This window comes from Babylonia areolata, chromosome 24 (genome assembly GCF_041734735.1).
Source record: "Babylonia areolata isolate BAREFJ2019XMU chromosome 24, ASM4173473v1, whole genome shotgun sequence".
Taxonomy (NCBI): domain Eukaryota; kingdom Metazoa; phylum Mollusca; class Gastropoda; order Neogastropoda; family Buccinidae; genus Babylonia; species Babylonia areolata.
In genome coordinates, this window is record NC_134899.1 from 49368362 (window position 1) to 49387934 (window position 19573).

The following is a 19573-nucleotide window of genomic DNA, read 5'->3' on the forward strand; positions in this document are numbered from 1 at the left end:
AAGGTTTCCTGGTCCAACGTATCTTCTTAGGATTTGCCACCCAAGGCTGAAGAGCATTCCCTTCCCTGGCTGGGTATTTGAAGTCAGGATTATCCATCCCACAGATGAGCTGCCTTCCCAGGCTTATGAGTCACATCTACCCAGTAAGCAGCTAGAGTTCACATGGAGAGATGGCCTAGAGGTAACGCGTCCATCTAGGAAGCATGAGAATCTGAGCGCACTTGTTCAAATCTCGGCACAGTCACCAGTATTTTCTCCACCTCCACTAGACCTTGAGTGGTGGTCTGGACGCTAGTCATTCGGATGAGGCGATAAAGCGAGGTTCCGTGTGCAGCATGCGATTAGTGCATGTAAAAGAATCCACAGCAACAAAAGGGTTGTCTCTGGCAAAATTAGAAAAATCCACTTTGATAGGAAAACAAATAAAACACTGCATTCAGGAAAAAAAATATAAAGAAATGGGTGGCACTCTCAGTGTAGCGAGGCACACTACCTGGGGAGAGCAGCCCGAATTTCACACAGAGAAATCTGTTGTGATAAAAAAAAATAAAAAAAGAAGAAGAGTAATACAGTTTAGGGCACCAGTAACCTGCCTTCACCCTTTCTGATGTCAGAAGAAGAAACGGCTCTGTTGGGCTTAGAAGCTGATCCTCATGGGAAGGCCGGGAGCTGGACTGTGGTTGTCAGAGGCTGAGGTGATTGCCACTGGGAGCATTTACAGGCAGTGGGGGCTTGTCAGTCTTAGCCACTGGGAGCATTTTACTGACACCGGGGGCTTGTCAGTGTTCCTCTGTGCCTGTGAAACTTGGATGCTCTCAGCAGACATGCAAAGAAAGATCTTGGCAGCTGAAATGAGATGCTACAGGAAGATCTTTGGGATCCATTACATGTATCGTGTAACGGCTTCGGATCCACTCTGTTTACGCATACCCAGATTCAAACACTCAATTGTTGGCCGCCATTCTTTCTCTGTCTCAGGACCTTGCGATTGGAATGAACTTCCTCTTTCGCTTCGTCAAATCTCCACTCTCATCTCTTTCAAGTCTGGCCTTAAAACCCACCTCTTCCCAAAATAGCCTCCCTTGCCTGCCCATCCTTGTCTTTAGTTTTCTACAGTTTTAGAGTTATGCATGCGTGTGAATGACTGGTGCGAAAGCGCTTTGATTTGTCTCTGCACAAGATTCAGTGCTATATAAATACCATTATTATTATTAGAAATGGAGAGGTCTGCAACAAGATCCAGCAAACAATAGGACCTCATGATGACTTTCTTACAGTAATCAAGAAATGGAAAATGATGTGGTTTGGACTTGTTTTCCACTCAGCAGGACTTGCAAAGACCATCTTGCAGGGAACAGTCGGAGGAAGCCTCTGATGACGAAGACAGGTGAAGGGGTGAGAAGACAATGTCCAAGAGTGGGCAGGTATGAAAGCGGTGGACTCTATGCGGTGCCCCAACAACATAACCAGAAGTCAAGGTGAAGGGGACGCGTCCCCCACTACCACTCCTGTCTGTCATGATCTTGGTGCTGTGTTTTATTTTGACAGAGCCTGGCAATATTCAACCAGTGCCCTCGTCTGGTCACTGTCATTTCTCAGACCCCCTTACACTTGCTGGTTATCCCCAAGGGTGAGATCATCACACACTTCATCAAGGGATACGCACAGACCTCACAGGACAACTTAGATTTCTTAAGGTAGGCTGGGTCTGTAAGAGAGTATTTCTCTCTTGTCATTGAATTGTTTTTTTGTCATTGTTTTTTTATTGTTGTTTTTTCTGCATGAATAAGTGTGTTTGTGTGTGTGTGTGTGTGTACATGCATGTAGGTGTGTGTATGAGTATGCATATGTTGGTGCTTGCTTATAAGGAAAAAAGATTAGCAAGTCCATGTCACATGAAACGCCCCGGCATGGTGATTCACAAACTGTGTATATTATGATGTGTGATGCAGCAAGCTGTGGTTCATGCAGTCCTGGCCTCAGGAACTCCTGGTCAAGTGTCCCAGTCAGTACAGGTGGAGATGGTTCAGGTGCTGTCTTCTGTGTGTCCTCTCTGTGTGTCCTCTCTGTGTGTCATTTGTGTCCTGTCTGTGTGTCCTCTCTGTGTGTCCTCTCTGAGTGTTCTTTGTGTCCTCTCTATGTGTCCTCTCTGTGTGTCCTTTGTGTTCTCTCTATGTGTCCTCTCTGAGTGTCCTTTGTGTCCTCTCTATGTGTCCTCTCTGTGTGTCCTTTTCTGTCCTCTGTGTGTCCTCAGTGTGTCCTTGCTCTTTGTGTCCTCTCTGTGTCCTCTCTTTGTGTCCTCTCTGTGTGTCATCTCTGTGTGTCCTCTCTGTGTGTCCTTGTGTCCTCTCTGTGTGTCCTCTCTGTGTGTCCTTTGTGTCCTCTCTGTGTGTCCTCTCTGTGTGTCCTTTGTGTCCTCTCTGTGTGTCCTCTCTGTGTGTCCTTTGTGTCCTCTCTGTGTGTCCTTTGTGTCCTCTCTGTCTGTCCTCTCTGTGTGTCCTTTCTGTGTGTCCTCTGTGTGTCCTCTCTCTGTGTCCTTTGTGTCCTCTCTCTGTGCCCTTTCTTTGTGTCCTCTTTGTGTCCTCTCTTTGAGTACTCTCTGAGTGTCCTTTGTGTGCCCTCTCTGTGTGTCCTCTCTTTGTGTCTTTTCCCTGAGTGTCCTTTGTGTGTCCTCTCTGAGTGTCCTTTGTGTCCTCTCTTTGTGTCCTCTCTTTGTGTCCTTTGTGTGTCCTCTCTGTGTATCCTCTCTTTGTTTAGTCTTTTTTGTGTCTCTGAGTGTCCTTTGTGTCCTCTCTCTGTGGTCCTCTCTGTGGGCTCCTTTGTTGTCCTCTTGTGTGCCCTCTCTGAGTGTCCTTTGTGTCCTCTGTGTGTCCTTCTTTGTCCTCTCTTGTGGTGCCTCTCTGAGTGTCCTTTGTGGCCTGTGTGCCTCTGTGTCCTTTGTGTCCTCTCTGTTGTCCTTTTGTCCTCTCTTTTGTGGTCCCTCTGTGTGCCTTTTGTCCTCTCTTGGTGTCCTCTTGTGTCCTCTCTGTGTGTCTTTGTCCTCTCTTGTGTCCGTCTTTTTCCGTCCTCTCTGAGTGTCCTTTGTGTCCCCCTCTGGTGTCCTCTCTTTGTGTCTTCTCTGAGTTGTCCTTTTGTGTCCTCTCATTTGTCGTCCTCTCTGTGTGTCCTCTCTGTGTGTCCTTTTTGTCCTCTCTGTGTGTCCTCTCTGAGTGTCCTTTGTGTCCTCTCTGTGTGTCCTTTGTGTCCTCTCTGTGTGTCCTCTCTGAGTGTCCTTTGTGTCCTCTGTGTGCCCTCCCTGAGTGTCCTTTATGTCCTTTCTGTGTGTCCTTTTTGTCCTCTCTGTGTGTCCTCTCTTTGTGTCTTCTTTGTGTCCTCTGTGTGTCCTCTCTGAGTGTCCTTTGTGTCCTCTCTTTGTGTCCTCTGTGTGTGTCCTTTGTGTCTTCTCTGAGTGTCCTTTGTGTCCTCTCTTTGTGTCCTCTGTGTGTGTCCTTTGTGTCTTCTCTGAGTGTCCTTTGTGTCCTCTGTGTGCTCTCTCTGAGTGTCCTTTGTGTCCTCTCTGTGTGTCCTTTGTGTCTTCTCTGAGTGTCCTTTGTGTCCTCTCTGTGTGTCCTTTGTGTCCTCTCTGTGTGTCCTTTGTGTCCTCTCTGTGTGTCCTCTCTGTGTGTCCTTTGTGTCCTGTCTGTGTGTCCTCTCTTTGTGTCCTCTCTGTGTGTCCTTTGTGTCCTCTCTATATGTCCTCTCTGTGTGTCCTGTCTGTGTGTCCTTTGTGTCCTCTAAGTGTTTTTCTCTGTGTGTCCTTTATGTCCTCTGTGTGTCCTTTGTGTCCTCTCTCTGTGTCCTCTCTGTGTCCTCTGTGTCCTCTCTGCTTTCTGTCAGTGTCTGTTTGTTGTCAGTGTCTGTTTGCCTTTTCTTGTTGTTTTTTTTCCTGTCTTTGTTTTATTGTTGGCAGTGGAGAGACAGCTGCCCTTAAAGCATTAGGACTGAGATGATGAAACTATGTTGGAAAATCACAGCATGCAGTTGTTCAGAGTAAACTGAAATGCATGATCAGTTGCAGTGTGAATACATAGCATTTCAAACAAAGAGTAAAGGATGCATGATCAGTTTCTTTAACGCATACTGAAGAGTCTAAGTTTTCATGGAATCGGTTTCTTTTATGTTGTTGCACCACAGTTTTTTTTTCTGTTTGTTTGTTTTTCACCCCTGTCTCAAAGGAAATGGCCTTAGCACCAAGAGCCCTTAAAAAACAGATAACTATGTCTTTAACCATTTACTGCCATGGACCATTCTAGCTTTTTTTTTGCCAGTGTTTGGTCATGGAGCGTAAAAATTGTTTAAAAAAAAAAAAAAAAAATCTTGCATGCAAACTACTGCAAGAAAGTATATGTTACCCTTACTTTTCTGAAAGTGAGACAGACACACTATCCATTTATGACAGTTTTAAGTTATTTAGCATGCCGGTTAGCAGTGAGTGAGTCATTAACGTGAGATCAACAAATTTCACATAAATTAGAAATATAAATTGTTTGTTTTGTTGCAGGAGAACTGAAATCGTTGAGTTTGATAGTGACAAGTCAGAATGGATCTATGTCATTACAGCTGTAAGTACTGGCTGTTTTTCAGTGATGTTCACTGTTTTGACAGAGACAGGGACTGACTGCCTGATTTATTCACTCTTTCACCTCTGTGCACCTGCTGGGCACCACTCATTGCCATTCTCCGCCTGAGTGCGTCTAGCAGGTGGACAAAGAAACATGTTTACTTAAACGGGTTAGTCGGCTCATTATCATGCATTAAACTGCTAGGTAAGGAAAGTAACTCCAACTTAACTTCCTTCCTCACTGGCACACGAAGTTTCATTAAAAATATCAAGCGATAAAAGCATTTTTATCCGCTTTTTTTGCATCAATATGGTAAAACGTGAAGGTATACGGCAGAGTAGGTGCTCAATGAAATTATGTTGGACTCTTGATGTGAATTTGACTGTTAAAATGACTTGGCAAAGTGAAGGAGATGAAATTAGCAACCAGTCTGGACAAAGGTGGACGTTTGAATCAAGAAGATAGCCCACAACATTCACCATCCACAGAAACTGACGCTTTACTATTTGTGTTTCTAATCTGAAGTTACAAGTAAACTATACATACCTTGTCTTTGGAGGTCAGCAACCTGTGTCAAAATTATATTTCAGTCATTATGAGAAGTTCGGCAGCTACTGGTTGAGCTGTTGCTATAAATTTGTGCCTGAAGTGAAGCACCCGTTCCCGTTGATGCAGCCTGGCCAAAACAGCCAGGCCGGGAGGGCTGCACAGGCAGAACACCTTGAATGGCTGAAAGGATTTATTTAAATGGCATTTAAAAATGAATATTATCATTCTTTGTTTATTCTTCTTATGAACAAAATATCCATGCACACACACACGCAAACGCACACGCATGCACGCACGCACACATACACACGCACGCGCGCACGCACGCACACAAATACACACACAACACACACACACACAGACACGGTCAGAGACAGGCACAGATAGACACACACAGACACACACACACACACACACACACACACTCATCCACCCCCCCACACCACCACCCCCCCCCCCCCCACACACACACACACACAGAGAGAGAAACACACACACACACACATACACACACACACACACACACACACACACACACACACACACACACACACCTACACACACACACTCACTCACTCACTCACTGACTCTGACTCACACTCACACTCTCTTTGAACAGGGCACACTTAAAGTGTTCCAGAGATTCCCAGTACGAAGGAGGAGCTTAAGTACAGTGAGGTTCTCTGTGGACTCCTCAGTCAGTACGAGCAGAACTGGTTCACAGATATGCTCAAAGCACTGCCCTCTGACAGACCAGGAGGCTGGCAGCCAGCAGTCAGGTACAGTTCATTGCTTCTCTTGCCAGGTGCAGAGAGAGACTAGGAATAACAGTGAACTGGGGTCATTTCCTTCAAAACAAAAATCAGTCAAGTAACACTCAGGCAGTTCAAAATCAGAAGGTGACATCACTTCTTGGTAACAGACAAAGCTGTGAAGAAAACGGGAATAGTGAGCACTGATGTGCACACTTTCTGTCCTGAAGAAAACGGGAATAGTGAGCACTGATGTGCACACCTTCTGTCCTGAAGAAAACGGGAATAGTCAGCACTTTCTGTCCTGAAGAAAACGGGAATAGTGAGCACTGATGTGCACACTTTCTGTCCTGAAGAAAACGGGAATAGTGAGCACTGATGTGCACACTTTCTGTCCTGAAGAAAACGGGAATAGTGAGCACTGATGTGCACACCTTCTGTCCTGAAGAAAACGGGAATAGTGAGCACTGATGTGCACACTTTCTGTCCTGAAGAAAACGGGAATAGTGAGCACTGATGTGCACACTTTCTGTCCTGAAGAAAAGGATTCAGTGACCAATTATTTATGGAAGAGTAAGTTCTCTCAGTAATTCTGGAATGACATTGAGTTGTTCTTAAAGACAGGAGTGTTAAGTGTGCCAGACTGCCTTGAAAAGGTAGAATTGGTACTGTTCAGAAATGTGGACTTGTCCCCCCTCAACAAATTCCTCCCCAAAATCAAATTCAAGATGGACACACAGGCACAGATTCGGGAGACCATCCAACTAGGCGATTGGGCTACCTCTATCGATCTGGAAGATGCTTATTTTCATATCCTCATCCATTCGGCATCCCATCGGTACCTGAGGTTTGTGTGGAGGGATAAGGGGTTCCAGTTCCCGGCCCTCCCATCTGGTCTGTCCCTTGCCCCTTTCCTGTTTACCAAGGTGGTGCGGGAATTGGTGTCCATCGTCCGCTTGGAATCCATTTGTCTGTGTGTACCTGGACGACTGGCTTAGCCTGGCCCAGTTGCAGGCCCTGTGCCTGAGTCTTACGGCCAGACTTCTAGACCTTTGCGCCCAACTGGGCTTCCTCATGGACCAGGAGATATGCGATCTGTCCCCAAGTCAGTCCTTTGACTTCTTAGGGATGAGATTCGACACGCAGTCCATGATAGTCTCTCTGGCGCCAGATCACTGGGACCGTCTAGCAGGCCTCCTCAGCCACTTGCGCCGCTCCTCCCAAGATACAGTGCGGACACTGTCTTCCCTCTTGGGCATGATGGAGTCCACGGCACCTCTCATTCCCCTGGACAGGGTTCTCAAGCGCCCTCTCCAGAGGGCACTGAGGTTACGCCGGTCCCAGAGCACTCAGCCATGGGATACCCAGATATGTCTGGGCGAGTGGTTCCTCGAGGTGACATCAGAGTGGTTATTCACCCCCCTTCGGACACAGGGGGTGCCCATAGCCCCACCTACTCTTCAGGTGGCACTCTTCACAGACGCCTCCTCCCTGGGCTGGGGAGCCCACATGGACTCACTCCATGCAGCAGGGACTTGGTCCCCGGAGGAGCGCCTATGCCACATCAATGTTCTGGAACTGGAGGCAGTTCGCAGGGCTCTCCTGCACTTCATGGGGGAGGCCACTGGCAAGACCATCCGCTTGTTCACGGACAAGACGACGGTCGCATGTTATGTGAACAAATGGGGGGGAGCGCACTCGGCAGACCTCTCCCTGCAGACCGAGGCTCTCCTCCGTTGGTGCCACAGCAAGGGCATTGCACTTTCAGCGAGACACTTAGCAGGAAAAGCCAACATCTTGGCAGATGCTCTCAGCAGGTCCAAGAGTGTCATATGCACAGAGTGCACCCTGGACAAGGACAGCCTTCAGTGGGTGTGGGAACAGTGGTTTCGACCGATGGTGGACCTTGTTCAACAAGAGACTTCCCACTTATGTCTCTTCGGTTGCCAACCCAGAAGCGTGGACAGTGGATGCTCTCTCTCTAGACTGGAGCAGTCTGATTGCCTCCGCGTTTCCTCCCTTTCCAATTCTGTCCAAGGTGATACGGAAAGACAGATTGGAACGCCCGCAGCTGATCCTCATTGCGCCGAAATGGCCAGCCCAGACATGGTTTCCGGACCTTCAGTCCCTGACACATGTTTCCACCCCTGGAACTTGAAACCAAATCTCATCTGCTGAGGCAGCCTCGCTTGGGCACTCCTCATTCCAATCCTCAACTGCTCCACCTGCACGCATGGCTGCTGTGCGGTCGGAACTGTCAGCATCACCATTGAAGTCCTCGACCCCTCGGTCGGCCTCTGTGTCGGCTGCGCTGACCCAGGGGTGTGTCTCCCCTGACCTCCTCTCCATAGTCACCAGAGCAAGGAGGCAGGGAACGGAGACTTTGTATGACTTTCGCTGGAAGAAACTGTTGCGTTGGTGTACAGCTCAGGGCATTCCCCCTACGAACCCTACGAGCATGCAGCTGGCCAACTTTCTGGCTCACTGCTCCTCAGTTCTCATCCTGTCTGCTAGTTCTGTGCGAGGGTACAGGTCTGCCATCTGTACCACAATTCAAACAGCTAGGTGGTCCCGCCTTTGAAGCGGATTTCCTGCTCAGAGAGGTGGCTAGGGGGCCCCTCTGAAGGAAGCTAGAGACCCCAGAAGAGTGCCCCTCTGGGACTTGTTCCTGGTGCTGGATTTCATTCAAAAACAGCCCTTCGAGCCATTGGGGACTATTCCTTTTGACATCCTCACCCTCAAGACCACTTTCCTTCTGTGGCTGGCCACAGGCCGTCGTAGAACTGAGCTGCATGGTCTTAGTGGAATGCCACAAGATCTGGCCTTCCACAGAGATGGTTCCATCACTATTCGTTTCCTTCCAGAGTTTTCTGGCTAAGAACCAAGACCCTGAGGTTCCTTCCCCCTCTCTGAGGGTCAGACCTTTGTCCGATATTCTTGCCCAAGATGATGAGGATAGGCATCTCTGCCCTGTTCGGTGTCTCAAATATTATTGGGATAGGTCTCGCCATAGGCATTCTTCTCAGAGGCGTCTGCTCATCTCCCTCAATGAGAATTACAAGAAAGACATCGCTGCAGGCACCATTTCCCGCTGGGTTTCCCAAGTCATTGGTAGAGCCTACTCTCATGCACACAGGGATATCAGCTGTCTTCATCCCAGAGCACACGAAGTGCGGGCCATAGCTACTTCAGCTGCTTTCCAGCACTCAGCGCCAACGCAGCATGTCTTGGAGGCAGCCTTCTGGCGGTCTGAGAATCCCTTCATCAACTTCTACCTCAGGAATTTCCGTATGACCAGGGCTGACGGTTCCAAGGGGATTTCCTTTGTCGCGGCTAACACCGCCGTCTCAGTTACAAGGGCTCCCCATACGAACCAGTAGGCGTTGCCCTCCTCCATTTGCTTTAAATTCTGCATCAGTTTGACATGGTACAGTATATGACACCAAAAGGAGGAGTTTGTATTATACTCCATGTTTGGTGATACATATACTTACCATGTCAAACTCGAATGCCCGCCCGTCCGTCCCCGTGTCTCCGCCGTGGTTCTCATGGGGCATTTTCTTCGATGGCCACGGAATGATTCAGCGCTTATAGCTTTTAGAGGCATTTGATTGGCTGAGAGCGGGCGGGCCCGTCTTTTCACTGTTAGCCGCGCGAAATTCGGCCAAGCAGAGCAAACCAATAGGCCTAGTTTGCATCAGTTTGACATGGTAAGTATATGTAACACCAAACATGGAGTATAATACAAACTCCTCCTTTTTATAAATGAAACGGAATTAACCAAACCTACAGAATAAGTTTCATATGGACCTGAACAATGAGTATACTGCTACAATAGAAAAATATTTGTATTTCAGGAGTCAGAACACCTAAATTTGCAGAGAGCGGTATCCACACCAAACACTTGTTGGACAAGAAGCATGAAAGAGTGTTCAGTACATTGTGCATTGCTTATAGTGAGTTATATCAACCTATAGGTAGTGTATTTCTGCTTGGCTATACCTTGTTTTGGTGACTGTATTGCCAGCATCATTTTCACAGGTCTTGTAACTGTACTGTACTCTGTTTCTGATATGTGATATATTCTTCATGAAATTACGAAAAAGAAAAAAAGGAAAAGAAAAGAATTTCCCTCGCAAAAATTAGTAAATATTTTTCATCAAAGGATGTTTTGTCATAAAAAAAAAAGATTTATGATAACGAAGATAGGTAATACAAGACTGGAACATGGATTCATTAAATTAGTGAATGAGACTTGACTGTGTGGTTCCAGTCTTCTCAGCTTAAACCACAGTTCATTTTGCCTGTCCAATAGTCCAGACTGAAAAATCACACAATGATATATCAGGAAAGATTTTTTGTACTGTCCCATCATCTGAGTTCTTTTGGTGGCATCACTCTCATTCCAAGTCCCCCCATACACAGCCACACCTGGGATTGTCTGTCGCAGTCAGTGTCGGCAGTTCACAGGGTGACTATCCATTTTAGGCCACCAGGAAACCACACTCCAGAAGAAACTCTGCACTGCTGCTGAGTCACTAGAGAGGTGTTCGATACTGCCAGTTTTGATTTAACGTACTTTGGACACTACCTACTAAGCCCACTGCAGATGATAACAGTTGGTTTTTAGAGACAGTCCTACCCATGAATCTGCTGACAGTAAAGAAATCTTAGCTAGAAAAAACTCCAAACATACATATAAATGTGATTCTGATAAATAAATCAATGGCTGACTGTGCAAATTTTGCAGAAGCAAACGCAGGCCGAAACGCATCTGGAACTTCAACTATTATGCGTGTAATCTTCACTGAAAAGGCTGCAGAGAGCGGCATGACAAAGCACAAAGTGAAGGGTCAGAAGTCTCTGCCCAGTGACTCTGTGCCAGTTATAGCGGAGAGCTCAGAGGTGAATAGTGGAGGATTATTTGTTTGTCTACTGCTTGTTTGATCAGCTGATTGCCTTTTCTTTTCACCCCCACGTTTTGGGGTCATTGTGGTTTTTTATGTTTTTAAAGAAATATTTTCTGCTTGAGTCTTATTATCCAACATCTCCATTGGCTCCCTGTCTCACACAGAATAAAGTATATGATCAGCACTCATGTTATAAATGTATTCACAAATCTGCCCCTTCCTATCTTTGTGGCTGCCTTCACCTGTACACTCCATCTCACTCTTTACGATCCGCTTCAGATCCACTCTGTTTACGCAAACCCAGATTCAAACACTCCACTGTTGGACGCCGTTCTTTCTCTATCTCTGGACCTTGCATTTGGAATGAACTTCCTCTTTTGCTTCGTCAGGTCTCCGCACTCAGCTCTTTCAAGTGTGGCCTTAAAACCCACCTTGTCACCAGATAGCCTCCCTCCCCTGCCTCTTCCTTGTCTTCAGTTTCTTCAGTTTTAGAGTTTTGCATGCGTGAGAATGACTGGTGCGAAAGTGCTTAGATTTGTCTCTGCACAAGATGCAGCGCTACATAGATACTATCATTATTATTATTATGATGATGATGATGATAACTGGATGACAGTTTCTGATGTTATCCACACAACCCCTTTTGTTGTAAGAGAAACACTCTCCCTTCCGCACAAGTGCACACACCTTTATGTCTTCTTGCATGTGTATCCATACTCACACACAATAATGTGTGCATGTGCATGCATGCACATATGCACACACAGTCACACACGCACACCTGTACACAAGGATATGCACATGCCCACACACACTTGTGTACAGACATGCACGCATGCACACACTCTCTCTCTCTTTCTTTCTCTCTCACTCTCTCTCTCTCACACACACACGCACGCACACACACACACACATGCACGCACGCGCGCACACACACACGCACGCACGCACGCACGCACGCGCACACACACACACACACACACACACACACAAACGCCCCTCCATACATGCACTTATTCCCCTCACTCCCCAACCACACACACACACTGACCTTTGCTTCGATATGAACTTCTTTTCTCTTCAAAATAGTCTGGCAATGAATAGTTAAGTGAAATGAGCTAATAATCAGTCCTCTGAATTGTGCAGTCGATTCGTCTGCAGTTAATGCTTTGTTTTCTTCCTCTGGTGCTGAATCACAACCAGTCCTACAAGTTGACAGGGTGCTCTCCGTCTCCACCAGAAAGGAGAAAGAGCTGCCTGTCTCCATCTCCATCAGAAAGGAGGAAGAGCTGCCCGTCTCCGTCTCCACCAGAAAGGAGGAAGAGCTGCCCGTCTCCGTCTCCATCAGAAAGGAGAAAGAGCTGCTTGTCTCCATCTCCATCAGAAAGGAGGAAGAGCTGCCTGTCTCCATCTCCATCAGAAAGGAGGAAGAGCTGCCCGTCTCCATCTCCATCAGAAAGGAGAAAGAGCTGCCCGTCTCCGTCTCCATCAGAAAGGAGAAAGAGCTGCCTGTCTCCATCTCCATCAGAAAGGAGGAAGAGCTGCCTGTCTCCGTCTCCATCAGAAAGGAGGAAGAGCTGCCTGTCTCTGTCTCCACCAGAAAGGAGGAAGAGCTGGCTGCAGAACTGTAACTACAAGTTGGTGGACACACTGCACTCTCTGGAGGTCTTTGTGAGTGTACATGTGTCTTCTGTGACTGTGTGGGCTGGATGATGAAGTGTGTGTGTGTGTGTGTGTGTTTGTATGTGCATGTCATATGTGTGTATGCGCATGAATGGATGTGTACAGTGATCAGTATTTTATTTCCTCTCCCTCCAGTCGTGGGGTACTGAGGGCACAAACATGGAGCAAATGGTCACTTTCTTCAGTTAGTCAGTCTGAGCATGAAACTCAGTGAAAAACATATACAAACCAGTACCTGTCATATAATCGTCTGTCAGCAGTAATAGTAGAGCAAATTATGATGAGAATGCTTTACTGTAAATTTTACTCATTTTGGCAAGTTTAACCGTAGCTGCTGGATAAATGAGAATCATGGTTGTAACTGACAGTGCGGAGACTGAACCTCTTTCTTTCTGTGTTTGTGATCAGCATCTCCCTTGTTCACTTGTATGTGTGAGTGAGCTTTTACATGTATGACCATTTTTAACCCGCTGTTAAGGCAGGTATACTCCTGTTTTCGGGGGTGTACTTGTTTTTGTTTCGATTACCCACCAAACACTGGCACAGTTTTCAGGATTTTAACATGGGTATTGACCTCCTGTATGTGTATACACACAAAGGGTGTTATGTCAACCTGAGAGATTGGGAAAATCTCCACCCACAACCCACCAGGCGCTGATACTGGGTTCAAACCCAAGACCCTTGATATGGAAGTGCACCGCTTTAACTGTCAGCTACAGCGCCTGTAGAAATGGAGAGACTGTTTCTGTCTCCAGGGTCTGGAGGACCTGTGCCTGGATCCCACACACCCTCCGCCTAAAAGACGTCTCCTTTTGGTGAGTAATGGAAACTGGCCGCTGTGTGTGCATGTGTCTGTGTCTGCACTGTATGGGTGGGAGAGGAGTGGTGTGGTTGGTCTCTTGCAGTCAGTTTGTGTTTCGTTTCTCTCTCCCTGGCCTCTTCTCAGTGTTTCATGCACTCACACACATATACACACATGCACGCTTGCTCACACTCACACATGCACACACACAACGCACGCGCGCGCGCGCACACACACACACACATACACACACAACACACACATACACACACACACACGCACACACACACACACACACACACACACACAACATGCACACACACAGTCTTTCTCTCTCTCTGTCTCTCTCTCTCTGTCTCTCTCTGTCTCTCTCATTCACTGAACCATTGACACACTCACAGACACCACCAGCATCATTAGCACCCGGTGTGTATTTCTGACCAACATGTGGGAGTGGATTCAGAGAGGGTTCAGTCAGCAGTATGGATTGTTTTTAGAGCAGCAGTACAAATACTGCAGACCTGGAATCAAAATCATTCAGTCCTAATTGTACTTCCACCTACTGTCAGGAAAACGTTTTTATCAAATCAAAAGTTGTGTGTTGGGAATGTGAGCATTTCCACACAATGAATGATACATCAATTGACTTTCTTTGCATACTTTGGTGGTGAGGGGAGGTGGGGGGGAGGGGAGGGAGGTTGTACATAGTCATGTACAGATGACTGTAAATCATAAAGCATAAAAACATCAAGGATTTTTAGAAATATTAGCTGAATTACTGCAAAAAGATGTGTAAGCTGCATTTATCAAGCCAGGTTGTTTTTTGATTGTTTTTTACCACAATCCAAATGGAGTTTTTCTTACAGTTGTGTGCTGGAATGTAAATGTTTCTACTTGGGCAAAGCAACAATCCTTGTGGACAGGAGTGTACAGCCTGCTGGCTGGTGCCTTGAAGGTGTCACTGAGGGGTGGGGTCATGGCTTGATCAGGGTTCTGTGGTAGTGATGTCCTGGGTTGGGGTCCATCTGGTACTCCAGGGGGGAGTCCTGGGCAGTCCTGTCCAGTATTTCACTGTTATAACATCAAGTCAAATTTCATGCTCATATTCGTTGATGTTTTATTTATTTTTTTATTTTTTTATCTTTATTTCAACTTTCTAGCAATGATTCTGGTGAAAATTCCAGACATTTGCCAAACACACTGCACAGAATCGATATGATGAAACCAGATCTGCAAACTGGAAGGCACTCAAGTGTAGAACTGCTGTTCGGAAACGATTCAGCATAAGCCTTTTGAAATATTAAATTCCAGAACACTTACACTCTTTTTGAATAGGCATAGTCAGCAGTTCTGCAACAGTTTCATGTTAATTCTGTTTTCTTATCCATGTGTTTATTTATTTAATGACAGAATCAGAAATGTGTGCATGTCTGTGGTGAAGGTGTGTATGTCTGTGGTGACACAGATCAGTGAAGGTGTGTATGTCTGTGGTGACACAGATCAGTGAAGGTGTGTATGTCTGTGGTGACACAGATCAATGAAGGTGTGTATGTCTGTGGTGACACAGATCAGTGAAGGTGTGTATGTCTGTGGTGACACAGATCAATGAAGGTGTGTATGTCTGTGGTGACACAGATCAATGAAGGTGTGTATGTCTGTGGTGACACAGTGAAGGTGTGTATGTCTGTGGTGACACAGATCAATGAAGGTGTGTATGTCTGTGGTGACACAGTGAAGGTGTGTATGTCTGTGGTGACACAGATCAGTGAAGGTGTGTATGTCTGTGGTGACACAGTGAAGGTGTGTATGTCTGTGGTGACACAGATCAGTGAAGGTGTGTATGTCTGTGGTGACACAGTCAAGGTGTGTATGTCTGTGGTGACACAGATCAGTGAAGGTGTGTATGTCTGTGGTGACACAGATCAACGAAGGTGTGTATGTCTGTGGTGACACAGTGAAGTTGTGTATGTCTGTGGTGACACAGTGAAGGTGTGTATGTCTGTGGTGACACAGTGAAGGTGTGTATGTCTGTGGTGACACAGTGAAGGTGTGTATGTCTGTGGTGACACAGTGAAGGTGTGTATGTCTGTGGTGACACAGTGAAGGTGTGTATGTCTGTGGTGACACAGTGAAGGTGTGTATGTCTGTGGTGACACAGATCAGTGAAGGTGTGTATGTCTGTGGTGACACAGTGAAGGTGTGTATGTCTGTGGTGACACAGTGAAGGTGTGTATGTCTGTGGTGACACAGATCAGTGAAGGTGTGTATGTCTGTGGTGACACAGTGAAGGTGTGTATGTCTGTGGTGACACAGTGAAGGTGTGTATGTCTGTGGTGACACAGTGAAGGTGTGTATGTCTGTGGTGACACAGTGAAGGTGTGTATGTCTGTGGTGACACAGTGAAGGTGTGTATGTCTGTGGTGACACAGTGAAGGTGTGTATGGCGGTGGTGACACAGATCAGTGAAGGTGTGTATGTCTGTGGTGACACAGTGAAGGTGTGTATGTCTGTGGTGATACAGATCAATGAAGGTGTGTATGGCGGTGGTGACACAGATCAGTGAAGGTGTGTATGTCTGTGGTGACACAGTGAAGGTGTGTATGTGTGTGGTGACACAGTGAAGGTGTGTATGTCTGTGGTGACACAGATCAGTGAAGGTGTGTATGTCTGTGGTGACACAGATCAGTGAATCTGTGTATGTCTGTGGTGACACAGATCAGTGAAGGTGTGTATGTCTGTGGTGACACAGTGAAGGTGTGTATGTCTGTGGTGACACAGATCAGTGAAGGTGTGTATGTCTGTGGTGACACAGTGAAGGTGTGTATGTCTGTGGTGACACAGATCAATGAAGGTGTGTATGTCTGTGGTGACACAGTGAAGGTGTGTATGTCCATGGTGACACAGTGAAGGTGTGTATGTCTGTGGTGACACAGTGAAGGTGTGTATGTCTGTGGTGACACAGATCAGTGAAGGTGTGGAGTGTCTGCTGCTGTCCAAGAACTTCTACCTGCAGATGGCCAGCCCCAGGCTGAGACAAAATGTGCGCAGCCATCTGTCGAAACTGGCACACACACAGGTCACCTCCGCTGATTGCAGTCTCATTCCTTTAGGTAAATTGCCAGAAGTGCTGCATGTGGTATAAACATCTGTCTCTCTCTTCAGTCTCGGTCTCAGTTTTTTTTCAGCAGCCACCTGATGGCATCGTTCATGAGATGTTAATCTAGTTCTTCCACACATATGTAGTTCTTTGCTGGCAGTGTGTTGGTCATTTTCATGTGCCTGTGGGCCAGGTGGTGGTGGGAGAGAAAGAGAGGGAGACAGAGAGATATCAGATATTACATCCAGGCCCAGATGTCTTTGTTTTTTTCACAATGTAACGGAGAATAGACCGAAAAACAGTCTTGGTTAATCTTTTAACCTTTAAAACTGTATTTGTGTTTGGGATGGGGTGGTGGTTTTAAAAAGTTCTCATATATGCCAAGAATATATATATGTATATGTATGAATATCACATCATGTCAAGAGGGAAAGAGAAAGAAAGAACGTAGTCTTCATGCTATTTTGATGAGTCAAATTTTTAGTCCTGTTTTTTTTTAAACAATACATGCTTGCACACACACACACACACACACACACACACACACACACACACATTTGACAAGTTTTAAAGTTTATTATTATATGAACCCGAAATGTACCTCAAAACAAATTGATCAGTTCATAACATATAAGCATAGAATTTTACATGATTATAATGATAAAATGACACATTCTTGAAATTCAACAATATAAATATATAAAATAGTTTACAGACATGTTAGTCAACATTCTTTACTGTGACAAAGTATTCTTTCTCCTCCTCAAATTCCAAACAGTTGTAAGCTTACATAAGTTGATTACACATCTTCAGCAACAAGAAGTCCACATTTAGAATGGCCAATGCTAAAAACAAAGCTAGGGCAGGAGCTCTTAAAATGTTATCTTGTGTTTTGTGATGGATGTCCGTGTTTGCTTATCTCATTTTATTATATGACTGTGTGCAGGAGGGATACAGTTTCAGTTTCAGTTTCACTTTCTCAAGGAGGCGTCACTGCGTTCGGACAAATCCATACACGCTACACCACATCTGTTGAGCAGATGCCTGACCAGCAGCATAACCCAACGCGCTTAGTCAGGCCTTGAGTGCATGCTTACATATTTGTGTACCTATGAAAGGGGATTTCATTTTACGTAATTTCGCCAGAGGACAACACTCTCGTTGCCATGGGTTCTTTTTCAGTGCGCCAAGTGCGTGCTGCACACGGGACCTCGGTTTATCGTCTCATCCGAAAGACTAGATGCTCAGTTTAATTTTCCAGTCAAACTTCGGAGAAAGGGCGAGAGCGGGATTCGAACCCACACCCTCACGGACTCTGTGTATTGGCAGCTGAGCGTCTTAACCATTCTGCCACCTTCCTCCGATACAGAAAGACCCAAACACCATTCTATTTGATCACTGTGTGCAGGAGGGGTACAGAAAGACCCAAACACCATTCTGTTTGATCACTGTGTGCAGGAGGGGTACAGAAAGACCCAAACACCATTTTATTTGATCACTGTGTGCAGGAGGGGTACAGAAAGACCCAAACACCATTCTATTTGATCACTGTGTGCAGGAGGGGTACAGAAAGACCCAAACACCATTCTGTTTGATCACTGTGTGCAGGAGGGATACAGAAAGACCCAAACACCATTCTATTTGATCACTGTGTGCAGGAGGGGTACAGAAAGACCCAAACACCATTCTGTTTGATCACTGTGTGCAGGAGGGGTACAGAAAGACCCAAACACCATTCTGGATCCCATGGATCCCCAGTTCTGTGTCCACTGCCAGTGAGAACACTGAGCTCTGTCCATCCTCACTGTCACCACTTCTGTTGGTCCATCTTGTGGGTCCTTGAACAGACAGATCAAGCAGGCTGAATAAACAGTGGTTTGGGGTACTTTGGTATTGTTCATTACTAGCCAGAATAACAGGTTTAAATCCATTGCTAGCCACACTAACAGGTTTATGTTCATTGCTAGCCAGAATACCAGGTTTGTCAGAATACCAGGTTTATTTGAATTGTTAACCAGAATAGCTAGCCAGAATTATGAAAAAAAAAAGATATGAAAAATTTGGGCTTTGTATTTTTATATGGAGTATACAATTATCTGTGTCAGAGTGTTTTAGTGTATATATTGAAAAAGTGCACAGTGCATGTATGGAAGACAGTATCAGTCAACAACTGATTTGGATTCAGTGTTAACATTTTAATGCATCAAACATGGTGAATCAGATATTCATATCACAACTGCAGGCTTTGTAAATGCCAGCTATACATACTGTGGATGCTAGATAGTTGCATCAGCATCACAAGATGAGTATTCAAGGAGACTTCAGTATGTATGCAGGCACAGAAAACACCGACAATGCACAGATTGGTCTCTGATCAGATACTGTAGTACACGGTCTGTTTTGTTGTAGGTGTAAACAGATACCGATGCTGGAGACTGATGCTGTAGAAGGTCTGATCATAGCTGGCATTCACAACTGTGGTGTTACATCAAAAGCATTGCTCCTCGAAGAAACGGCCATCTCTTGCTGGTCTCATGTGTTGTGTAGGTTTGATTGTGAAAGGTCGTTACCTAATGGTTCATAATGAACCCTTCTTGGCTGCCCGTCACCTTCCTGAACCAGATGACACCACAGTTGAAACAAAGCCACGAGGAAGAAGTTGATTCGTACTTTATTTTTGTTTTTCTGTTGCTGCTGAAAACAGAAGGTGTGATGATGCCTTCTTTCTGGTCACCTTAGTTACAAACAAGTCAAAGGTCAAGAATTACACTTCATACGTATGAGAAATGCAAGACTAAATTGCCAAAGAAATCTCAAAACACAATATGTGCTTGATCTTGCTGTCTTGTGTTGTCCCCCTAACAGAGGGAAGTGATGGGTGTGTCATCCATCTGTCCAGGTTGGGTTCTTTGATGAAGCGTCATGTTACATTGCTTGAGGCTGATAGCTCTCACTGACTACATCTTTATTATGCGTTCAGCAATCACAGAACCAGTCACAGCACACATACACCATTGATTGAAAAATATAACTGTTTTTAGATCATTGACACATACCACCTGACTTCAGTTAGAAACATGTTTTCTTTGTGATTCATCTGCCATGCATCCCAGTCTGATATCCGTAATCACCGGCATAACTGATCTTTGTAGTGTGGTGCAAAAGACTGCAGTTGAGTC

The 19573-nt window shown here is 45.8% G+C and overlaps 1 protein-coding gene across 4 annotated transcripts in view; it reads left to right on the forward strand.

The window, feature by feature from the left end:
• Window positions 1-18919, forward strand: part of LOC143299089 (uncharacterized) — a 35144-nt gene extending 16225 nt beyond the window's left edge. For 3 of the 4 annotated variants that reach the window (XM_076612211.1, XM_076612213.1, XM_076612214.1), the window contains 9 exons: window positions 1549-1697; window positions 1953-2030; window positions 4541-4601; window positions 5770-5929; window positions 10653-10807; window positions 12016-12483; window positions 13251-13310; window positions 16260-16407; window positions 17803-18085. In XM_076612211.1, coding sequence (XP_076468326.1) covers window positions 1549-1697; window positions 1953-2030; window positions 4541-4601; window positions 5770-5929; window positions 10653-10807; window positions 12016-12483; window positions 13251-13310; window positions 16260-16407; window positions 17803-17939 — 1416 coding nt within the window. In that variant the 3' untranslated portion in view covers window positions 17940-18085. The other variant, XM_076612210.1, reaches the window with a different exon arrangement.
• Window positions 18920-19573: the final 654 nt, after the last annotated feature.